The 24,768-nt window shown below is 40.4% G+C and overlaps 1 protein-coding gene across 3 annotated transcripts in view; it reads left to right on the top strand.

Moving 5' to 3' along the window:
- Window positions 1-2,915: 2,915 nt before the first annotated feature.
- Window positions 2,916-24,768, top strand: part of LRCH2 (leucine rich repeats and calponin homology domain containing 2) — a 100,506-nt gene continuing 78,653 nt past the window's right edge. For all 3 annotated transcript variants that reach the window (XM_023248878.2, XM_019824197.3, XM_004000812.5), the window contains exon 1: window positions 2,916-3,282. In XM_023248878.2, the coding sequence (XP_023104646.1) occupies window positions 2,931-3,282 (352 nt within the window). In that variant the 5' untranslated portion in view covers window positions 2,916-2,930. The remainder of the gene's footprint in view (window positions 3,283-24,768) is intronic.

Below are 24,768 nucleotides of genomic sequence, written 5' to 3'. Positions count from 1 at the left end.
ACACTGAAGTGGTCATCATTGTAAAATATTCTCTCGTGTAGACTGATACAAAAAAAAAAAAAAAAAAAAAAAAAAAGAATCATGCAACATGTCAAGTATCTCTTTGCCCACAATTATCAACAAATTAACTGATTTCTCCCTTGGCTCCTGTATTTGTATATTCCTTGTTATTTAGTTTTCTTTGTTGAGAGGGGCAAGGATATAATAAAGAGATTAACAGTTATTGAGTACCTAATGCTATACTATTACTTGCAGAGAAGAGTTGCTGGAACAGCGTAATAGCTCATAAGTAACCTTATTTATTCCCAGAACAATCCTATGTAAAGCACAGACTGTTTTATCTCATCCATTAAATGGAAGAATAATAGGGTTTATTTTACAGGATCGTTATGAGGGCTGAATGGCTTTGTATATGTAAAGGAATGAGACCAGTTCCTGGTAAATAGTAAGCACTGCTTTAAATTTTCTTCTCCTTGTTCTTCGTCTTGTCATTTTTTAGTGTCATTTTGCGGAAACTGAAGTACAGAGATTTTAAGTCACCTTTCTGAGTATTCCAGAGGCAGCTACGTGGTTGGAACGAATTTCTAAATTTCATATTCTTTCCTCTAAACCTTCTCTCTCCTGTGAAATTAATGAAACAAGGAGGCCATCAGACTGAGGTGGCTCTAGTGTTAAGGCGACTTACTTAAGCAAACCAGAATTTAAGCCTATAAATGCCTCGAGGTTATGAAATCAAAATGCTAAGGACAACCAATCACAAACAGCCAAGGAAGTGTTAAGTCATAGCCAATCAGATAATTTCCCTTCTCTGCTTCCGCATTTTTTCTACTTGTCTTTCCCCTGGCTCCTGTTGGCCGAGCTCCTTCTGGTTTGGTAGTCTGCCTAATTTAAGTCGATGAGTGCTCAGATCAACTCTAAACATTTTAAAGTATGCCTCAGTTTACCTTTTAACACTCCTTATGGCCTTGATATTTGTGTGAAAGAGCTCTGGAATGTGTTATTTTGTCCGATTGTCTTGTATATCTAGCCAACTTTGCAGGCTTCCTGCTTTTTGTACTTAGACTCTCTTTTAATTCTTTGATAGTTCTTTTTTAAGAATTCATTTTTATTTATTTTTGAGAGAGAGAGAGAGAATGAGCGAGCACGAGTGGGGGAGGGGCAGAGAGCGAGGGAGACACAGAATCCAAAGTAGGCTCCAGGCTCTGAGCTGTCAGCATAGAGCCTGATGCAGATCTTGAGCCCATGAACCGTGAGACCATGACTTGAGCCGAAGTCAGATGCTTAAGTGACTGAACCACCCAGGCGCCCCAAAAGATTATTTTACTTCTAAATTTGGTTGTACATGGCCATTTTCACTTGATGGGTATCCTGATCCTGAAGACCTATTTTTCCTGGAGTCCAATACATTGTTTTAAATAATGTCAAAATTCTTATTGGCTAATTATTAAAAGCGTTCCTTTCCTAATCTTTTCTCTGACTAATGACTTTAGTTTCTCCTCCTACCCTTCTTGATTCTGGAAGTTCTCAATTAATACTTGATTTGAATTGTGATATAAAGATGAGATATAAGGTACAGCATCCCTTTTGGACACCAGTGGGTTTAAATAATTTGATTTCACTTGCTAATTCATCGTAGGGTCTGATTCTCAGTTCTCTTCCTTCTGTGGGTCATGCATATGGCAAATGTAATTTCTGACAACATAATTTTAATTAGCCTGTGTGGCCACAAAGCAATTTAGACAAGTTGTTAATTTCTCCTGCATTTTTCCCCAAAGTAGAGCCAATGGCAGATAAACTTTTGTGGAGATAGCTCTAAGAAAATGAGATTGTTAGCAGATTGCTCAAATTGAAATGCATGTAAAAGAGATGCAATGGATATTCAAATTAATGATAACCGAATATGTCCAAGCATTCTGATAGGTTTGTTTTTGTTTTTGTTTTTGTTTTTTTTTTGGTAACTTTACTGACTCTTCATGAAAAAGACTTGAATACTCTGAGTGCAGGTAGAGAGGTAACAGTGGCCTGAATGATTGGGTTCAGGTTCTAAGAATGACCTCCTAAAATCCAAGATTGATTAGCTTGTTATCTTCAGTGTTAAACCCACAGAATTCCACCTAAAACCAAAACCTTCATTCCAAAAATAAACTTTAAGGTTGTTTAACGATCAAAGAGTTTTCCATCAGCCATACTGACATGATGAGAAGAAACCTGAGATATTTTGGAGATCTTGGCACAACTTCAAAGAGTGATAGAACAGCATGCAGAGAACTTTTCCAAGTTTTGGAAGGCAGCAGTTTGGCTGGGACCCACACATACTTGAAAACATTTAAAAAGTCGTTTCCTATTTTGGAAGTCTAAATTATATGGCAAAATTCATATATGCTTAAAACTCAATTCTGCACCAGTTTTCCTCCCCAAATGCCCCTCCGCCGTTTCTCTCCGTGTCAACACTGGTAAACAATTCCTGAGGCATGTGCGGTAAGCGTTTCAATAAGGTGACTGATAGCCCTTCTGAATGCTGTTTCAATATATTCTGAAACGAAACCCTTTCACCCCTATCTGATATATTTGCCTTTGTTTTGCAGAGGGAGAAAGGTGAAGCAATTTCCAGATTTGGAGACCCACTGCTAACTGACCTGTGTTTAAGCTGGTGTCGCTTCGCAAGATTTTGGTACCCAAAGCAGCGGAACCGAGATTTAGCATCCTTCCTCTGAGCACACATTTCTTAAAGCAAGCGTTCTGCACGTTTGAACACCGTCTCTTCTCTACCCAACACCTCCTCCCAGCCCGCCCCCTGGTTCCTTCCCACCCTCAACCTCGCCCCCCCCTCAGCCACCACCCCCCCCAGCCTGCGCATGCGTCCTAAGAATCCCCTACACTCGCGGCACAAGCTGAGAGTATTGTCGGGGGCTATTCTCTCTCCCAGGAACATGGCGGCGAGTCAGGGAGGTGGTGTTAACAGTGGGGGCGGCGGTTGTGGTGGAGGTGGAAGTAGCGGTGGCGGTGGCGCAGCCGGAGGGGGAGGTGGCGGAGCCGGAGGGGGAGGCGGCGGCGGCGGCGGCGGGACCCTGGTGGTGCCCATCCCGGTACCGACTCTTTTCGGTCAGCCGTTCCCCAACGGGCCGCAGTGGAACCCGGGGAGCCTGCAGCCTCAGCACACGGTGAGGAGCCTGGACCGGGCCCTGGAGGAGGCGGGCAACTCCGGCATCCTGAGCCTCAGCGGTAGGAAACTCCGAGACTTCCCCGGCAGCGGCTACGACCTGACGGACACCACCCAAGCAGGTGACAGGACGGGGTGGGGGGCGGGGAGGGGAAGCTGGGCTCGGATGGAGGAGGTGGGGGGAGTAGGTGGCTGCGTGGCTGCGTTGTTGGACTCTGCTGGTCTGGGCGGGTTCGCGGGGGCGGCGAGACTGACAAAGTCGGAGCAGCCTGTTCTCCTGAATGTGAGGGGGAGAGGAGGGAATGGTGGCGGGTGTGTGTGTGTGTGTGTGTGTGTGTGTGTGCGCGCGCGCGCGCGCGCGCGCGTGCGTGTGTGCTGATTGAAGGATGTATGGAAACCGGGCGGGATGTGAGGGGTGAAAGAGCATTATTGTTAAAGCGACTTTGTCCAGTAAGGAGTAGGGAGGGAGGTATTGACACCTTCCTTAATGCACTTCTTCCAACTCTCCTGGATGTTCCCATCTTTCCCCGGACGGGTTAAAAAAAAAAAAAAAAAGACAATACATAAAATCACAATTGCTACATATTCTTTAAAGGCATACGTGCCTGTAAGAATGGCATATTCCTTTTCGTAGTGCAGCGACAGCCACGGTTTTCTTGTGTTCTTATTTTGTGTGTGTATGTGTGTGAATCATCCGAGAATATTCTTGCCTTCTTGTCACGTATGCCTGTAAAGACTGAGATTTTTCATTTTCCTGGTGTTGAGAAGGTAGTGGTGGTTAAATTAGTATTTGCTGCAGTGGCAAATGAAATCATCAATCACTAACGTGTCTGGTTACTAGGGGAAAGGATCCTTCTTTTGAGTTATGTTAAGAGTCCTAATTTTTATAGCAGCAATAGCCAAAACATTGAAGGGCATTTTTGAGAGACAGAATGAACTCTGTTCTTCAGGGAGTTGTGGGCTAATGGCTTATCATTTTGGTTGAGAAATTGGCTATTGTAATGTTCTTCGTACCCTCTCTGGTACTCTTTGTTGTGGATGGCATTTTTTGTTATGAACATACTCTCTTTCCCCTCTGTCTTATAAATCAGCGCTGATTGTTTTAAATGTGTTTTGGTTTCATGAAGGGTTTTTTGCTTTTCATAATCTTTACATTTGTTAGCTATTTTTTTTTGCTTTGCTGAAAGAGATCATGGATAAAATTATTTGAATAGATGTAGTAATTTTGAAACAGTACAGCAAGTAAATTCGCCCATAATGAGAAGTAATAAAAGGCCTCTTATTTTCGGAGTAACACTATTTCAGTGTGTTCAGTTTCTGGATATTAAATTTAGATATGTGTTTGGAGGAGGGTGCAGAGAGGAGGAAAACCTAAAATTGAAGCCTTCCGCCCAGTGTTCTCTTAGGAATTACCCTAAGAACTATGAATGCGTAATCGATCGCTGATTCTGTATTTTGGAAAGCATGTTTGAGTATTTACTCCTTCACTCTGAACACATTTCATAAACAATATGTTCACATATTCATGAATATATTGGCAAAATATTATAGTACTTGGTATGTTCTTCAAAGGCTTCGAGAAAAATGGTTTCAGACTGCATCATTATAAGGCTACACTGTTTTGCTTATTGTGCTTTATAACCTGTAAGGGATCTGTCTGTAGGACAAAGTTGGAGCATCCTGGCTTGGCGTTCAGGGCTTTCACTGTCTGCTCCAGTTTATTGTTGCAACCTTATTACCCCAAACACTCCTACATAGAACCCTCTGTTCTGACCAAGTCAACTCCCCGTTCCTCAAATGTATTTAATGAATTTTCTGCCTCATGTTTGTTGAAGGTCACCCACATGCTTGGGATTTCTTCCTTTACTCCACCTATTTAGTTTTGTTCAAGCCCCAGCTTTTCCAAGAAGCTGTCTGTGACTCCCTGAGTCCATAGCAGTCTCCCTGTTTTTGAGTCTTTATGGTACTTACTATCTTTACCACATAGTTGTTAGTGCTGGCCTTAGTTTCTTTTTATGTTTGTGTCATGTGGTGCCTGAGAAGATGGGGAGCTACTTAAAGGCAGGGGATAGGTCATTTCCTTGTTTCGTCTTCTCTTTGTATATTGCTTATACTGTACTTGATAATATTTTTCATACGCATCAGTATCATCTTGTGTGCTTATACTCTTTAGCTTTTAAGCCTTCAGTTGGTTTTCTTGAGGCGAGCTTTTAACACAAAGCAGAACCGTATTTGTCGTTGGCAAGCATTCATTTGTCATAAACTTTATTGGTGTCTACTGTAAGACAGAGGGTTTGAGATAATTCCACCTCGTTGTACTTTTTTTTTTTTCAGTCGAATGCGTGTTCCTTGTGGGAACCCTTCCAGATTTAAATGAGAAATTTGTGAGTGACTCATTTCCATTCATTTTTGACAACATTCAGTCATGAACTATTTAGGGGCAATATTTTTGTATGTTAGGGGACTACTATTCGTTATGTATAAATGAAGGTGGGTACACTGAAACTGAAGAAGAATAGAGCACGTTTGAGATGATACATACACACATACACACGCTCATACATACACATATGTATACATAAAGTATCCTCTGTTTGATGAAAACAGTTCTGTTTGTTGGTATTGTTACACTTAAAACGACTCTCAGTGGGATAATGTTTCAGAACCAAACTCATTAGTTAGGCAAGCATATCATGGTTTATTGGATTGGGAGGAGACTGGAGGAAGGGAAAATAGGTAGGAAGGTATTCTGTGAATCTAGGTGTGAGGTGGTGAGAATCTGGGGGTAAAACTAAGTTGGATAAGAAGGGAAAAGTGATAAATTTCAAAGGAAGCAGGGAAGGCTTTTTGCATCATTTTGCTGTTTCTCACATATACATCCGCAAGACAAGATAGACCTGTGGTTCTTCACCTGGGCTGCACGTTAAAATCGCAAGGGAGTGTTTTTTAAAAACACTGGGCCCCACCCCAGACCAATTAAATCAGAATCTCAGGGGCCAAGAGGCTCGTTTTTTGTTTTGTTTTTAAAGTCTTCCCAGATGATCCTAAAGTGTAGTGAGGGCCGAGAAAGTCTAAAATAGCTCATTTTTAAGGTACTCAGGAAATACTGTTTAAGTGAATGAGAACATGGATAAGAATGTAGTGACTAAACCGAAGTCACTTGTCAAGAGGGTCAAAATCAAAATTAGGAGCTATGTATTCAAGATCTAGTTCAGTATTCTTTTCATTTTATTTTATTAGTTTTTAAATACCTAGGAATAAACTTTTCTTAATGTTTATTTATTTACTTGGGGGGGGGGGCAGAGAGTGCGAGGGAATGAGTGGGGGAGGGGCAGAGAGAGAGAGAGAGAGAGAGAGAGAGAGAGAATATCTCAAACAGGCTCCATCCCTGCTGTCAGCGCCGAGCTGCCTCAGGGCTTGATCTCACCTTGAGATCAGGACCAGAGCCGAAATCCGGAGCCGAAATCAAGAGTCTGATGCTTATATATGATTGAGCCACCCAGGCGCCCCTCAGTATTATTTTTATTAGACTTGGTGAAGCAGAGACATATTTTTTTTCCATTATATCATGCCTCTAATGAGTAGAAACTTACAAGAAGCTATAGTTTCTTCAGTTTATATTTGCACTGGTTTATATTTAATACTGTTCAATAACTTTGCGTTAAGAAAATAGTGCCCCCAAAACACGTAGCAGCAAAATCTTGTTTTCTCTATTAATAGTCTTGCTGTGAGGGAAGATGGATAGTTGGTAGCTGTTGACCAAGTTTGTTTTTGATGTTTCATTACCTTTTTTGCATTTCTGGTGTGTGTTCTTCACCTGGCCCTGCCCGCCTGCTCTCCTTGTTTCTTTTCCCCTCTTTAGCTGACTCCCCTTCTTCTGCTCTGATGTAGCCCAAAGCTAACTAATTATGCAGCCTTTTCAGGAGATGAATATTTAAAAGGGAGAGTTTGCTAATTTACTTGAATCTTCAATTGGTGGTTTGTGCTCCTGACCTTTTTGAAGATGTCTGCCTTTGAGATTCTTCTTGGTTAAAGTCCTCGTCTATATAAAGACATAAAAACAGGGATGAGAAAGCTGGTAATCCATTTCAGGAAAGTAGCTGACTCTTGTTGTAATGTCTTGTCTTCCACGGTCTATAGGTAGACTTGGCGAGGCAAAGGGAAATTACCTAGAACTTTTTCGTCTCTGTGGATACTGTGATAATTTGTTGACCTTAAGAGAGCTTGAAAATTATTTAATAGCCACCCAAACAAATCTTGAAGCTTTTCATCTTTGACTTTGTCACCAATGCTACAAATAAGTCTCAGCCTACTTGCAGCTGCTCCCTCTGCTTCTTCCTACCCCTTTATGTCCATAAACAATAGGTCTGTGAAACAGAGTTAGGAATTCTTACACGCATCAGATCGTGCTGTGTCCTGGTTAATCACATGTTTTCCTGTAAACCTGGAGTCAACTGTACTATTTCCTACATGTGCTGGTTCACCCCTTCAACTGCGGGGCATATGGTGCATTGTATCAGGTTGTACAATGGAGCCAGATAAACTTTGCAGCATCTGATTGTAGATGAAGGTCCTCTCAGTGCATCCAGTGGAATGGACCTGTGATTGTGATTTTGTGGACTGATTCAGGTATCTACTTTGCTTTATGTAATAAGCGTCTTCCTGGAAAATTGGACGTGAAGCACATTTTTGACAGTTAACTCATCGTTTACTTGCTCTAGATTGAATTTCAGTTGCTGGACCTTGCAGCGATTTATTTTATTCAGTGATGAATTCTTCTACAGCATAAATAGGTGCCCCTAATTGCTTTCTTTTGTAAGTTCACATTTTAAAATAAAATGTCATCTTAAATTGGAGGGTATGTTCATCATTAAAATATTACCATTTATATAGTTCTTTATAAATTTCTAAGCGCTTTCATGTACATTATACTATTGTATCCTAATAATAACCCTGTGAGCTCGGCAGGGTATACATAGTAATTACTCCTTGTTGTTGTGAGAGGTTACGTGATTTGCCCAAAGCGAAATGGCCAGCGTATGACAAAGTGTGGGTCAGAGCCTAGGTTTTCCGCCGGTAGCACTCACCATTACAGTGTTATTTCCATTGTGACACATTCTGCCTTTATAATAAAACTCTCGTTCAACTAAACTATTCTAATTCAACTATAGTATAGTTCAACTATACTAATAGAGTATTTATTCTGGAGAATGCTTACCTAACTTCATAGGTCATATAATTTTCGCTCGTGGCGCAGTGTGTTTTGTTCTGTGTGGCGTGATAGTTGCATAGCTTGTCGCCATGCTTCTCTTTCTGACGGATTTAGAAGAGATTCATTAAGAAAGCCTTTATTGAACTCCAACTTTGGAAACATGACTAGCCAGTACAAAAGAAGACGACATGGTTCTTGTCCTTGAAGGGTTTGTAACATAGTAGTTGAATGTGTACAGGAATATGTGTGACAATTATAAAAGAATAGGTGTGCCTGGCTGGCTTAGCTGGAGCTCCATGTTAGGTGTCGAGATTATAAATAAATAAATAAATAAATAAATAAATAAATAAATAAACAAACAAACTTAAAAAAGAAACTTACTAAAATATTCATAAAAAGGAAAAGAGTTACATGAGAATATTCGAAATTGTATGCTTTTATAAAATCTACAAATAAGTGATGTGAAACTGTGTCATAAGGCTTCCTTTTAGTGGGGGTGAAGTTAGTTTGAGAAAGCTTCCTTTAAAGTTAGATGTATGCTGAATCTTGAGATCAACAATCAGCATGGGATCAAGTTATGGTTAGGTAGGAGGGGCAGTTGCAGAATTTCAGGGGAAAAACTGTTATGAACACAGAGTTGAGAATAGACACTGCGTGTTAAGGGCAGATGTTAACCGAAGGTTTACTCTGTGTTTTCGCAAACATACTAAGAGGCTGAGAGGAGGAAACTGGTGGAGAGTTCGGTGTTAAAATGCAAGAGGAGGAGGAGAGAGGACCTTTATTTGAGGGCGAGGGAAGCAAGAACAGGGTGGGGAGCTGTTAGCCAAGGATGGGAGAAGTAGCCTGACTAAGGTGCAAGTGAAGTTAGATGTCTGGGGACGCTAATGTCTTAACTTTTAATCGTAAAGAACTGAGGCAGTGTCATCAGGGAAAAGGTTGATGAGCGTAGGAAAAGGTATTCAGTAGAGCATAGTGCTTTAAGGAATCAATTTGGAGAAGAAGCCACAGGTTAGAATTAGGACTGTGTGGTAAGCAGCTAAATTAGTAGCTTTTGGAAAATATGAGCTTATCATATTTTATGAAAAAATATATATACTCTGTGGCAGGTAAAAGAACAGAAGTGGTTGATCGGGATATTTTGGAATTGGATTTATAGGGACACTTTGCTTAAAGTTTAAAATTTAATACTTGGATTTAGATTATCTGTAATACAAACCCTGAAGCATTTATTTGTCATCAAAGCATAAAGTGGGACAAGATCCAGAAGCATACGGACAAAATAAAAGATGATGCTGGGAATACTTTTCACAAATAAAATATATTTCACCAATGGAAATAATTGAAGACTTGCAGCTTATTGATTCCCTGGTACGTAGTATTTGTTTAATTTCCAAGGCACGTGAAACTGTGCAGAAGGGCATATCATTTTCCTAGACCATCCCAACAGCTCACTCTAAGGGATGCTTAAACTGTGTGATACCCACCCTTTATTCTACAAAGTTTTTATTTTTTTAATTTTAATTTTAATTTTTTTGATGTTTTATTTATTTTTGAGAGAGACAGAGACAGAACGCGAGTGAGTTGGGGCAGAGAGAGAGGGAGGCACAGAATCTGAAGCAGGCCGCAGGCTCTGAGCTGTCAGCACAGAGCCCGACGCGGGGCTCAAACTCACGAGCTGTGAGATCACCACCTGAGCTGAAGTCGGACGCTCAACCGACCGAGCCACCCAGGCGCCCCCAAAGTTTTTCATCATGACCTAGAGGGGAAATCTTTTAGTTCTCTCTGTTTTGTTACACTCTGGTATATTTGGGTACTTCTTGAATCATTTTAATACTCTGGAAAGTTTCAGAAAGTTTTGTCTGCTTCCCTTTATAGAAAGGAACACCTTACATTCCAGGGAACCATTTAATATAATAAAAGCTGTACCAGTCAGTTTTATTTTATTTTTTAAAAATGTTTATTTATTTTGAGAGAGAAATAGAGGGAGCATGAGCAGGGGAGGGGCAGAGAAGGAGAGAGAGAGAGAGAGACAGAGAGAGAGACAGAGAGAGAGAGAGAGTGTGTGTATCCCAGGGAGGCTCTGTGCTGTCAGTGCAGAGCTGGACACAGGGCTCGAACTCACGAACTGTGAGATCATGACCTGAGCTGAAATCAAGAGCCAGACGCTTTAACTGACTGAGCCACTCAGATGCCCCTGTACAAGACAGTTTTGTAATTGTAATTTAAGTTTATGTTTAGTCTCACTTAAAAACTAGTGCACTCAAGTCTTCTAAAGGTCAAGTTTTAAATTTTAATCTTTACATTTCTCTTGTTTCAAATAAATTGTAAGTTGGTAGCATTCCACTTACAGAATATCAGTGTCCTCTAATGGGTAAACAATGGCTGTTTTCTAATGTATTTTTTGATACGAAAAATTTTAAAAGTTGTTTTTTTCCAAGTAAGGACGTAAATCTAATTTTATGTACTCTTGTATGATTTTTGACAGAGATTTTTGTCACTTTACCTTTAAATTGATCACTTCAGTCTTTTTCAGTAGAATTTTATGCATAATATTAGGGATCCAAGATGACAAAAGACAGAAATAATTAACTGCAGCATAAACTTTTATTTGAACTCTATGGAGACTAACCAGTTCTAGAACATTTGTGAATTTGGATTGCATTCAAAAATCACTTCATTAGATGGTTATGCCCCAAAGAGGCTCTAGAATGCACAGCCTAGAATTCTTCCTTTCTCTCTTTTTTTTAATCTTTATTTTTGAGAGACAGAGAGAGACAGAGCATGAGCGGGGGAGGGGCAGAGGGAGAGGGAGACACAGAATCTGAATCTCTCCAGGCACAGAGCCCGATGTGGGGCTCGAACTCACGAAACGTGAGATCATGACCTGAGCCGAAGTCGGACACTTAACCGACTGAGCCACCCAGGCACCCCTAGAATTCTTCCTCTCTTAAAAAAGTAATTACAATATGTAAATCCTTAATACTTTGAGCTATTTGGTTGGGGATGTCTGTGTCAGTGGGAAATCAGTTGCTTTTAGGGGTACCTGCCTGGCTCACTCACAAGAGCATGTGACTTTTCATTTTGGGGTCAGAGTTCGATCCCCATGTTTGGTGTAGTTAAATAAATAAAATAAATAAATAAAAACTTAAAAAGAAATCAATTACTTTTAAAGATATTTATAAATTAAAAATAGTAAATTGGACATAGATAACTTTTTTTTAAGTTTATTTATTTATTTTAAGAGAGAGAGAGCTCAAGCCGGAGTGAGGCAGAGAGAGAGGGAGAGAGAGAATCTCAAGCAGGCTCCATGCTGTCAGTGTAGAGCCTGATGCAGGACTTGAACTCACAAACTGTGAGATGACCTGAGCTGAAATCAAGAGCCAGATGCTCAATCAACTGAGCTACCCAGGCACCCTATGAACATAGATAACTTAACCTGCCTTAATATGTAAGAATGGATTTGTCATGGGGTACCTGGGTGCCTCAGTCAGTTAAGTGCAGACTTTGGCTCAGCTCATGATCTTGTGATTTGTGAGTTCGCGCCCCGCGTCGGGCTCTGTGCTGACAGCTTGGAGCCTGGAGCCTGCTTCACATTCTGTGTCTCCCTCTCTCTCTTCCCATCCCCTGCTTGCACTCTGTATCTCTCTCTCTCAAAAATAAATGAACTTTAAAAAAATAACACTTGTTTATTTTTTTATTTAAAAAATTTTTTTTAAGTTTATTTTTTGAGAAAGAGCACACAAGTGAGGGAGGGGGCAGAGAGAGGGAGAGAGGGAATTCAAAGCAGGCTGTCAGCACAGAGCCCAATGTGGGGCTCGAACCCAAACTGAGACATCATGACCTGAGCCAAAACCAAGAGTTGGACACCCAACCAACTGAGCCACCCAGGTGCCCCAAAGGAACATTTGTTTAAGAAAAAAAAGAATGGGGTTTTCATATCTGTTTTACCTATATGGACAAGATTGTAAAGTTGCTGCCTTAAAGGAATTTATGATTTCATAGTGCTATGAAATAAATACTTATTTGTACTCACGTATCTATTGTATAGGCTAGATCAATTGTTCTCAACAAGGGAAGATTTGCCCTAGAGTATATTTAGTAATATCTGGAGATGTTTTGATTGCCACAACTTTGGAATGCTACTGACATCTAGTGGGTAGAGGCCTGGAATCCCCTAAGGATCCTGTAGTGTGTAGAGAGGGCTGCCACAGTGCAGGTTCAAAGAGGGAGAGGTGACATCTGATTGCATTGGTAGAACATCAGAGAGGGCTTTATAGAGGATATTGGAGGTAGGGGAAAGGATCAGATTCTATAGTTACTCATGAAGAGGGAAACTACATAAATATTGACATCTTAGAGTCTCTTCAAACTCAAAGTATATTTAAAAAATCAGCTCCTGGGGTGCCTGTGTGGCTCAGTTGGTTAGGCCTCTGACTCTTGATTTCGGCTCAGGTCAGGATCTCATGGTTCGTGAGATCAAGCCCTGCTATTGGCACAGATCCCGCTTGGGATTCTCTCTCTCCCTCTTTTTCTGCCTCTACCTCCCTCGTGTGCATGTTCTCTCTCCAAATAAATAAATAAACTTAAAAAAATAAGTTAAAAAACCAGCTCTTGCTATTGACCTTAGGCCCCCTGGCCACCCAGACCATAAACTTGGGAATGATTTTCGACTCTTCCCTTTCCCTTCTATATCTAGTTAGGAACTAAGGCCTGTTGGGCATAGCCCTTTGAATAGCTTTCAGATCTCTTTCCTTCCTGTCTATTTTCGCTGCTATTGTTGTTATTCAGGTCCTCCTCCCCTCACCTTTAACTGGACTTATCAGCAGTTTTCCTGAATGATCTCTCTCTGCCTCCTATATGCTTCAAATCCAATTCTTCACACTGTAGCCACAGCACTCTTTCTAATATGCAGATCTGATTGTCACTCGTAGCTGCTAACACACCTTGGAGCCAGGAAGCTGGCTCCGTAACAATACCTTGCTTATTCCTTGTCTTGAATATTTAAAAAAACGTTTAAAAAAGCTAACGCATACACTATGCTCTATATGACTGGTAAATTTTGTGTTACTTAATATTTATCTTTCATTGTGTGACTATACTATACTCCATTCACTTTCTCTCTGATGGCCATTTGGGTTGTTGCCACGTTTTTGCTCTTGTGAACAGTGCTGCTGTAAGTATTATTATGTCTCCTGTGGTGCACGTGCAAGAATTTCTCTTGCGTATACACTTGGTAGTGGAATTTCGGGGTTATGTGGCATGCCAGCGTTCGACTTGAGAGACTGCCAGATTGGTGTAAAATTTACATTTCTTTTGGGGCTCCTGGGTTGCTCAGTTGGTTGAGCATCCAGACTCATGATTCAGCTCAGGTCATGATGCCAGGGTCCTGGGATCAAGCACTGTGTCGGTCTCCACGCTGAACGAGGAACCTGCTTAGCATTCCCTATTCTCTCCCTCGCTCCTCTGCCCCTCTCCCCTGTGCATGTGTTCTCTCTCTCTCTCTCTCTCTCTCTCTGAAATGAAAAAAAAATTACATTTCCTTCATCATGTATGAGAGAGCCTACGAATCCAGATCTCCAGCACATAATGTTGTCAGATCTACACCTTTTGACCAAATGAGTTTAAAATGGTGTTTCAGTGAAGTGTTTCTTGGTATACATTTTTCTGATCACGAGTGATGTTAACATACCTTCAAATGTCTTTTTGGCCATAGCTGTTTCCTGTACTGTGAAATAACTTTTTGTGTATTTTGCCCCATTTCTATTGGTTGTTTGTCCTTTTCTTATAGAATTCTATGAGTTAAAAAAAGTATTCCTTACACTACTCATTTGTCAACTTTGCATATTGTGAATATTTTCTCCTAGTTTATCACTTGTCTTTTTGCTACTTTTTTAAATTGTTTTTTTTACATTTTTAAAAAACATTTGTTTATTTATTTATTTTGAGAGACAGAGAGAAACAGAACACAAGCCGGAGAGGGGCAGAGAGAGAGGGAGACATAGAATCCAAAGCAGGCTCCAGGCTCTGGGCTGTCAGCACAGAGCCGGACGCGGGGCTTCAACTCACGGACCGCGAGATCATGACCTGAGCTGAAGTCGGACGCTTAACCGACTGAGCCACCCAGGCGCCCCTCTTTTTGCTTTTTAAGAAGTCTTTTCATGAGCAAATGTTCAAAATTTTAATACAGTCAACTTTGTCCATGCTTTATAGTTATTGCTTTTTGCGTCTTGTTTTAAGAGTGTGTGAAATATATTCATCTACCTTTTTTACTAAGAGTTTTAAAGGGTTGTTTTGGATGTTTAAGTTCCTAATCAATATGGAATTGATTTTTATATAATAGAATGAGGTCCAGTTTCATATTTTAAGACACAGATCTTTTTTTCCAGATCTATCTCTGCTTACTCCTTTTCTTTTTAACATTTTCTTGAGTTATAAGTCACATAACAAAAATTCACCCATTTAAAGTATATAGATAGTATAGGGGCACCTGGATGGCTCAGTTGGTTGAGGGTCTCTTTTTTGTTTGTTTGTTTTTTAGTTTATTTATTCTTAGAGACAGAGAGAGAGAGAGAGAGAGAGAGAGAGCGAGCATAGCAGGGGACAAGAAGAGAGAGGGAGACACAGAATCTGAAGCAGGCTCCAGGCTCTGAGCTGTGGGGCTCAAACCCAGGAACCGTGAGATCATGACCTGAGCCGAAGTCTGGCGCTTAACCAACTGAGCCACCCAGGCACCCTGAGCGTCCGACTCTCCATTTCAGCTCAGGTCATGATCCCAAGGTCATGGGGTTGAGCCCCGCATTGGGCTCTATGCTGAGCAAGGAGCCTGCTTAAGATTCTCTCTCTCCCTCTCCCTCCACCCCTCCACCACCCCTGCATGCACGTGTGTGTGCCTGCAAGCTCTCTTAAATTAAAAAAAAAACAGAATAAAAAAAATTAAAGTGTATAGTTTATTGATTATTAGTTCTGCACCCATCACTACAGTGTAATTTTCGAATATTTCCATTGTGTTCCCCCAAAACCCCATAACTATAAGCAGTCCCTCCCCATTACCCTCTCATTCCCCTCATCCAGACTTAGTTAACTGCTAATCTCTTTTCTGTCTCTATAGAATTAGCCCATTCTGGACATTTCATATAGATTGATTCATAAAGTATCTGGCCTGTTGTGACAGATTTATTTACCATAATGTTTTCAAAGTTCGTTTATGTTGTAGTATGTATCAGTACTTCATTCCTTTTTAAATCTGAATAATATTCCATTGTACATTTTATTTATCCATTCATCAATTGATAGACAATTGGATTGTTTCCACTCTGGCTGTTTATTATAAATAATACTGCTGTGAACACTGATGTACAAGTTTTTGTGTAGATGTCTCTTGTCACTTTTTTGTGTATATAGGTAGGAGTGGAATTCCTGAATCCCGTGGTAATTCTATGTTTAACAATCTGAGGAAATGTTAAATTGTTTCCAGAGTGCTAGCACCACCATTTTACATCGTGAGGATTCTAATTTCTCCACCTCCTGGACAACACTTGTTATTAGCTGTATTTTTGTTGACAGCCATCTTAGGGTGTGAAGTATAATCTCCTCATGGTTTTGATTTGCATTTCCCTAATAACTGATGATGTTAAGCATCTCATGTGTATATCTTCCTAATGGAAATATGTGTTCAGACTTTTTGCCCGTTTTCTAATTGGGCTGTCTCATCTTTACTGAGTTATAAGAGTTTTTATTTAATTCCGTACATAAATCCCTCAACAGATATATGGTTTGCAAATATTTGTTTCCTGTTCTGTGGGATCTCTACTTTGAAACACAAAATTTTGAAATTTTGACAAAGCACATTTTATCTATTTTTAGTTATGTTACTTGTGCTTTTGGTGCCATACCTGAGAAACCATTGCCTAACCCGGGGTTATGAAGGTTTACCCTTATGTTTTTGTTTGAATTTCATAGCTTTAGCTTTTACATTTAGGTGTATTGTCCATTTTTAGTTTTTTGTGTATGGTGTGAGATCAGGGTCCACCTTTATCCTTTTGCATGTGGATATTTGGTTGTCCTAGCACCATTTCTCGATAATAAATTTCTTTCCTCATCCACTTGTCTTGTCACCTTTGTTGAATATCAGTTGATTGTAAATGTAAATGTTTATTTCTGGACTCTCAATTCTACTCCATTGATCTTTATTTCTGATATATATATATATATATATATATATATATATATATATATATATTTCTGTCCTTGTCCCAGTACCACACTCTCTTGATTTCTGTAGCTGTGTAGTGATCTGTGTCTGAAGTTTTATAACCAGGAGGTGTGAGTCTTCCAGCATTGTTCTTTTCCAAGATTGCTTTGGCCGTTCTGAGACCCTTGCCTTCTTGTATAAATTTTAGGATCAGCCTGTCCATTTCTTTAGAAAATGCAAGTTGGGATTTTGATAGGAATTGTATTGAATTTCTAGATCACTTTGGGGGAGTTTCACTGTCTTAATATTAGATTGTCCAACCTGTGAATATTCATGTCTGTAAAAATTAAAAAAAAAATTTTCCTAAAACGTTCATTTATTTTTGAGAGAAAGACACACGGCATGAGTAGGGGAGGGGCCGAGAGAGAGGGAGACACAGAATCCCAAGTGAGCTCCAGGCTCTGAGCTGTCAGTACAGCTTGAACTCACAAACCACAAGATCATGACCTGAGCTGAATTCGGACCCTTAACCGACTGAGCCACCCGGGTGTCTCAAATGTTCATGTCTTTTGACTTATTTATAGTTTTCATTTCTTTCAACATTTTATAATTTTCCTAAGTTTTTATTTTTTTTTGATTTTACTGTAAATAGAATTTTTCTTTTTTAAAGTTTACTTGTCATAGAATATTAGATTAGTTTCAATTCTACAGTGTACTGATTTGACATTAATAAACATTACAAAATGATTACCATGATGTGTAGTTATCATCACCCTACAAAGTTATTACAATACTATTGACTATATTCCCTATGCCACACTTTACATTCCTGTGACTTATTTATTTCATAACTGGAAATTTGTTCCTCTTAATCCCCATCACCTATTCTGCCCATCCCTCCTCCCACCACCAGTTTGTTCTCTGTGTTTATGTTTGTTTTATTTGTTTTGTTTTTTAGATTCCAAATATAAGTGAAATCACAAGGTATTTATCTTTTTCTGCTGACTTATTTCACTTACCATAATACCATCTGGTTTCATCCAAATTGTTTCATATGGCAAGATTTTTTTTTATGGCTGAGTAAATATGGAAATTTTTTCTTAATTTTGTTGTGGGGATACTCATTGCTAATGCATAGAAATATAATTTTTTTTTTTTTATTAACGTTTTTATTTATTTTTGGGACAGAGAGAGAGACAGAGCATGAACGGGGGAGGGGCAGAGAGAGAGGGAGACACAGAATCGGAAACAGGCTCCAAGCTCCGAGCCATCAGCCCAGAGCCCCACGCGGGGCTCGAACTCACGGACCGCGAGATCGTGACCTGGCTGAAGTCGGACGCCTAACCGACTGCGCCACCCAGGCGCCCCTAATTGGTTTTTATATACTGACCTTTTATCTTGCAACCTTGCTGAGCTAGTGTCTTCATTCTAATAGTTTTTTAATGGTTCAGTAGGTTTTTCTGTATACAAGATCATGTCATCTGCAAATAGAAATGTTTTACTTTTTTTTTTTTTTTTTTTTTTTTTAAATCTGGATGCTTTTTACTTGTTTCTGACTTAATTGTCCTGGCTAGAACTTCTGGTAGTACAATGTTGAGTAGAAATGGTGAGAGTGGAAATTCTTGCCTTGTTCCTGAATTTAAGAGGAATGCAGTCAGTCTTTCACCATTGAATATGGTGTTAGCTCTGTTTTTTTCATAGATGCCCTTTATTAAGTTGAATAACCTTTTTTTTTTTAAATTTTTTTTTTTCCAACGTTTTAATTTATTTTTGGGACAGAGAGATTTATTTTTGGGACAGAGAGAGACAGAGCATGAATGGGGGAGGGGCAGAGAGAGAGGGAGACACAGAATCGGAAACAGGCTCCAGGCTCTAGGCTCTGAGCCATCAGCCCAGAGCCTGATGCGGGGCTCGAACTCACGGACCGCAAGATCGTGACCCGGCTGAAGTCGGACGCTTAACCGACTGCGCCACCCAGGCGCCCCTTGAATAACCTTTTATACCGAAGCCTTTTATACCGAAGTTTTTGAAAAATTTTTTAAATCACAGTAGGGTGTTGGATTTTTCAGATGCTTTTTCTGTGTCTGTTGAGATGATCACACGGGTTTTGTCTTTTACTGCATTAATATGGTATGCTTGCATTGATTGTTTTTTTGTCTATTATATCCCCCTTGCATTCCTGGCTTACTGCTCTTCAAGTTAGTCTTTTTTTTTTTTTTTTAATATTTATTTATTTTTGAAAGAGAGAGAGAGACAGAGTGTGAATGGGGGAGGGGCAGAGAGAGAGAGGGAGGCACAGAACCGGAAGCTGGCTCGGATCTGTCAGCACAGAGCCCAACATGGGGCTTGAACTCACAAACCGTGAGGTCATGACCTGAGGTGAAGTCAGTCGCTTAACCGACCGAGCCACCCAGGCACCCCTCAAGTTAGTCTTATACTGCCCCCAGACTCCACAGTGCAGTCTCCCAAACTACATGCTGTTCCTTGACGGTATCATGCACTTCTTTTTTTTTTTTTTCTTTTTAAGTTTATTTTGAGAAAGACAGAGCACGAGCGGGGGAGGGGAAGAGAAAGAGGGAGAATGAGAATCCCAAGCAGGCTCCACGCTGCTAGCACATTAGCCCAGTGTGGGGCTCAAAGTCACGAAACTGAGATCGTGACCTGAGCTGAAACCAAGAGCTGGACACTTAACTGACTGAGCCACCCTGGTGCCCCATATCATGAGCTTCTAGGTTTCCATGTTTTTACCACCTACTGTTAAATGTCCTTCTCCTTCTTTTCTACCTTGTGAATTCCTATTGATCTTTTGTATCCCAGATCAGGTCTTTATTTGTTTCCTGTCCTCTCATCTTCCACATATGGTGATTACTCTATACTTCTGTTATAACAGGTGTGATCCTTTATTGCAATTAATGTATTTCCTTTGTTGTAGCATTCACCATCAATTTAATAACTTTTCTGGAAAGAAAACTTCCACAATAAGCATACACGTGGATTTCAGAAATGTTAACATTAGAAGAAAACGGGCATTATAAAATCAAAGAAATATGGTATTTGTTTACATTTCCTTTTACTGATTTTGGAGTTATTTGAATGTAGTTACTTTGCTGCCACTCCAGCACTAAAGTAGAGTGTGTGGTGCATAGTAGGTGTTTAACACATTTGTTCAATTAAGCATACTTCTTACCCTGAATGCCTTTTCAGTTATCCCATACTTTGTCTATTTCTTTTTCCTCTATATTTCCCACTACTCATCTGTGTACCCTGTTCTCCAGTCAGATTGGACTTCTCATTGTCTCCCTGATGTTGTTTTAATTATTTTGTTATTGAGGTACCTGGGTAGCTCAGTTGGTTAAGTGTCCGACTTCGGCTCGGGTCATGATCTCGCAGTTCGTGAGTTCAAGCCCCGTGTCAGGCTCTGTGCTGACAGCTCAGAGCCTGGAGCCTGCTTCAGATTCTGTGTCTCCCTCTCTCTCTGCCCCTCTTCCAGTCACGCTATCTCTCTTTCAAAAATAAACATTAAAAAAAAATAATTGCTTTGTTATTATTTAAAAAAATGAAAAACTATTAGAAGAAAAGAAATACGTTTATTTTTTATTTTAGTTTTTGAAAGTAGGCTCCATGCCCAGCGTTGGGCTTGAACTCACGACCCTAAGATCATGAGTTGTGTGCTCTACCGGGTGAGCCAGCCAGTCACTACAAAAATAAGTTTATTATTGCTTCATACGCAGAAATATGATTATTTAATTTTTAACTATTGTACATTAGCTATAGTTTTTTTTAAAGTTTATTTCTTTATGTTTTTAATAACCTCTAGACCTAGTGTGGGGCTTGAACTCATGATCCTGAGATCAAGAGTCATGCTCTTCTAAAAAAAAAAAAAGTGTATTTATTTTATCTATAGTTTTTGTATGTTGTTATATTGTAGCATGGGATATGTTTTTATTTTATAATAATTGACAGCTTTTATTTGTTTGTTTGTTTGTTTGTTTGTTTATAGACTGTATGACCAACATAGGGCTTGAACCCACGATCCCGAGATCAAGAGTTGCATGTTCTACCAAATGAGCCAGCCAGGTGTTCCACAGAATAGTTGACTACCTTTAAATATTTAGGTTAACTAAATAAAATTGATTTTTGAAAACTGTGGTAGACTCTAAGTCTAAAGTTCTCTTTTGGTCAGCAAAAGAGCGGGATGCAGGATTAAAGTGAGAGATGGCTAATGTCTGGAAAAAGACAAGAGCCCCAAATAAGGGTCCTTGCCCTGTATTTATTCAGATCAGAAGGCTTACAAACGTGATGGGCGTGCACAAAGAGACAAAGGGACAGTGAACATTAACTTGGGGACATGAGGGAAAAGGGGGGTTTTGAAGATATACGGTGTTTGGGGTTTGGGTCAGTTACAAAACAAAATCCTGGCGCCGGGCAGATGGGCAGATGGTTGTTGAGGGCAGACAGGAGGCGCTGTGCTTGTTTATCTTAGCTAGCCTAGGGGATGAGACAGATAGGGGGAATAACCTCAGGGTTAACAAGGCACCTTTTCTTTTGTTAACCATCTCCACTGTGGGCTGCTTCGCCTGCAGCACAGCAATCTATAGTCCAGTGTATCAGTTTACCTAACTTGGCCCTTCCCTCCTGTGAAAGCAGCTTTTCTGCTATAGTACTAAATTGGGGGGCATTTTGGCCCCGCACGCCTGATCTGGTTTACGTCATATACCTTTGCATTGGGAACCTTTGCGCCCGTTCCTATTTTGGGTTTTTGCCCCTCTCTCTCTATTCTGGGGGCTCTGCATCCCCTCTCAATTTTGGGGTGCCTTTACACCTCCCTATTCTTAGTGTGCCAATCTGGTTTACCCAAACTCGGGCGTGAGCATCCTATGGCTTTGTATTTCTTTGTGCCTTGTTAACCCATTGGTGTAAGCCCGGGGGATTCCTAAGCCCAGCCCCCACAGAAAATATTGAATTATAAAATGTTTTGAGGATTATTATGTTGGTTTAACAAATTCTGTTTTGAAAATTACATTGGTAGGGGCGCCTGGGTGGCGCAGTCGGTTAAGCGTCCAACTTCAGCCAGGTCACGATCTCGTGGTCCGTGAGTTCGAGCCCCGCGTCAGGCTCTGGGCTGATGGCTCGGAGCCTGGAGCCTGTTTCCGATTCTGTGTCTCCCTCTCTCTCTGCCCCTCCCCTGTTCATGCTCTGTCTCTCTCTGTCCCAAAAATAAATAAACGTTGAAAAAAAAAAATTAAAAAAAAAAAATAAAAAAAAAAACAAGAATTTAAAAAAAAAAAAAAAGAAAATTACATTGGTAGATGAAGTCCCGTAAAAATTGGGAGATAAATGCACATTTTATGATTAGATTTAGCAGTTTTCTTGGTAGTATAGCTCTAAATTGTTTAAAACTATATTTTTTGCATGTCTTGGTCCAGTACTCTGTTCTTACATGATTCGTCTGTCGTCCTCCATTTGCCTTAGGCAAAGCTAAGGTCTACACTTCCGAGTTGCAAAGTTTATCATCCTCAGTAGGATCAGAGCTTAAAGGCCCTCATAAACAACTCTTTATATGTTCAGTGCTTCTCTTGTAAAAAGCCTCATCACCTCATCGTTGAATTTTCTCAACATTTATCTGTGTAATGTTGCCATAAAAGTCTTCCCATTATAGTCTGTTGTACAGTCTTCTTCCAAATTGTTCTTCCTGAGTCTTCCTTATGCCAGTGTTCATTGAAGAAAAATTTTTATAACATTTTTTATGACGGCCCAACAGTCTATTGTATGAATGTACCGTATTTTATTTAACCATCTTCTACTGTTAGAATTTTAAGTGACTATTTAATGTGAGTAGACAGCCAGGTGCAATTGTATTTTTGGCTTTAAATTGCTTGCCCCGAGAGGAATTTAAATGCTTTGAGGGCAGATACAAAAATTCCCTATAGTGTTTGGTTCCGTGTTGTGCTTCTCTGCAATGGTTGTCAGATTTCTGGATTTAAAATTGTGGGGAGGAGCACGTCATGGTATATTCTTTTATGTACGGACTTCTTGTTCTTTTTTACTAAAAACTAGTGGAATGGCTCTGCTACGGTACCTTGGTGATCTTGCACGTTTCCTCATAGTCCACATACTCCGGGCTCGACCACGGTCTGACCCATATCTTGGGGGAAGACTCCTCCCCGGTACAGGGCACATAGACAGATGACGTGAGGTCATTTCTCATCCACCTCCCTATCATGTGGGAGTTTATTATCTTCTTCTCTCATTTTGGGACGTTGGACATCCAGGTATAGCTGTGAGCATAAAAGTGCAGAGCTGCAATCCAGTCTAGAATTGACGTCTCCAGAACGGGCGGCCCACTGTGCCTGTGGTCTGTCACTTGGTCCCTCCCTCCAGTTTGGTTGTGTCCTGTAGGACTTGAGACGTGGGGGACTGATAGCGTTCCTACGATGCTTTCTCTGTTAGCAATAAAGTGCCTGTGAATTCACTCGGTCTTACTGATAGCTGCCAGTGTGCTGCTCTGTAGGCGTTGCTTGACCACTTACCACGAACGGATGGAGTCTTCTTTGGCCTGGTTTGTGGAATTTGTCATTACTTTGTGATTAATGTGCTGTAACTTGCTTTTAATTTCCGCATCCAGGGGCGCCTGGGTGGCTCAGTCGGTTGAGCATCCGACTTCGGCTCAGTTCATGATCTCACGGTCCGTGGGTTCGAGCCCCGCGTCAGGCTCTGTGCTGACGGCTCAGAGCCTGGAACCTGCATCAGATTCTGTGTCTCCCTCTCTCTCTGAGCCTCCCCGTTCATGCTCTGTCTCTCTCTGTCTCAAAAAAAAAAAAAAAAAAAAAAAAATTAAAAAAAAATTTCAGCATCTGATATTTTAGTGCTTTGTTGTGAAACAGCTCAAGTAAGCATGATCTTTGCTCTCTACAGTACTTTTTCTTAAAGAGCACAGTATACTGCCTGTAAAATTCCTCATAATCTGGATTCATCAAAGATGAAGCAGTTAGTTTTATTTAGGATGGTTTTGTATCTATTTAGCTTGCTCTTGGATTTGTTGTTGTTGTTTTTAACCCTCCTCAAAGACTACTTTTTTTAAAAAAGATAATTCATTAGCCATTCTTTTGACACTTGATCTTAATCAAAAGGCTGAGAAGCGGTCATTAGCCTCTTTTTTTTTAAGTTTATTTATTTATTTTGAGAGAGACAGAGTGTGAACAGGGGAAGGGCAGAGAGAGGGAAAGAGGGAGAATCCCAAGTAGGCCCCGCATGGTCAGTGAGCAGTGCCCGACATGGGGCTCGAACCGGTGAAACCGTGAGATCATGACCTGAGCTGAAATCAGGAGTTGGTCCACTTATGGGGGCACATGAGTGGCTCGGTCAGTTGAGCCTCTGCCTCTTGATTTTGGCTCAGGTCATGGTCTCGTGGTTCATGAGTTTGAGCCCCGCATCTGGTTGCATGTTGGCGGTATGGAGTCTGCTTGGGATTCTCTCTCTCTCCCTTTCTCTCTCTCTGTCCCCACCCCTGATCTCTCTTTCTCTCAAAATAAAAAGATTAAAAAAAATTAACAAAGAGTCAGATGCCTAACTGAGCCACCCAGGTGCCCTTAGGACTACTTTTTTTTTTTTTTTTTTAAATTCATTTATTTATTTTGAGAGAGAAAGTGCAAGTCAGGGAGGGGCAGAGAGAGAGAGAATCCCAAGCTGGCTCTGCATTGTCAGCACACAGCCTGTTGCCAGGCTTGAACCCATGAACTGTGAGATCACAACCTGAGCCGAAGTCAGACGCTTAACCAGCTAAGCCACCCAGGTGTCCCCCCACCACCCCTCCAGGACTGCTTTTTGAAAGTAAGCTCTACTTTATGAGTACTTTTTGAGCCCAATGTGGGGCTCAAACTCATGACCCTTTTTAGATCAAGAGTCACATGCTCTACCTACTGAGCCAGCCAGGTGACCTCACCTGCCTCTTTTTTTAAAGAACTACTTTTGTTTTGGAATCCAAAGCCTACTATTCTGGGGAGTCCATTTAATGCAGACTGTTCTCTTATTACATTAGATTTTTCTTTTCTCATGCAGTAGGAAGCTACTAAGGTGTCTAAATTAAGACAAATAAAAAGTATACTGTATAAACGTATCCTATCTCTCTCTCTCAAAAATAAATACACTTAAAAAAAAAAGAAAAGGATTGACATGAAAGCATGATTTTGCCATTAAAAGTTGCAT

The sequence above is a fragment of the Felis catus genome, chromosome X, assembly GCF_018350175.1.
Source record: "Felis catus isolate Fca126 chromosome X, F.catus_Fca126_mat1.0, whole genome shotgun sequence".
Taxonomy (NCBI): Eukaryota; Metazoa; Chordata; class Mammalia; order Carnivora; family Felidae; genus Felis; species Felis catus.
This window is presented reverse-complemented; position numbering and strand designations above follow the sequence as displayed.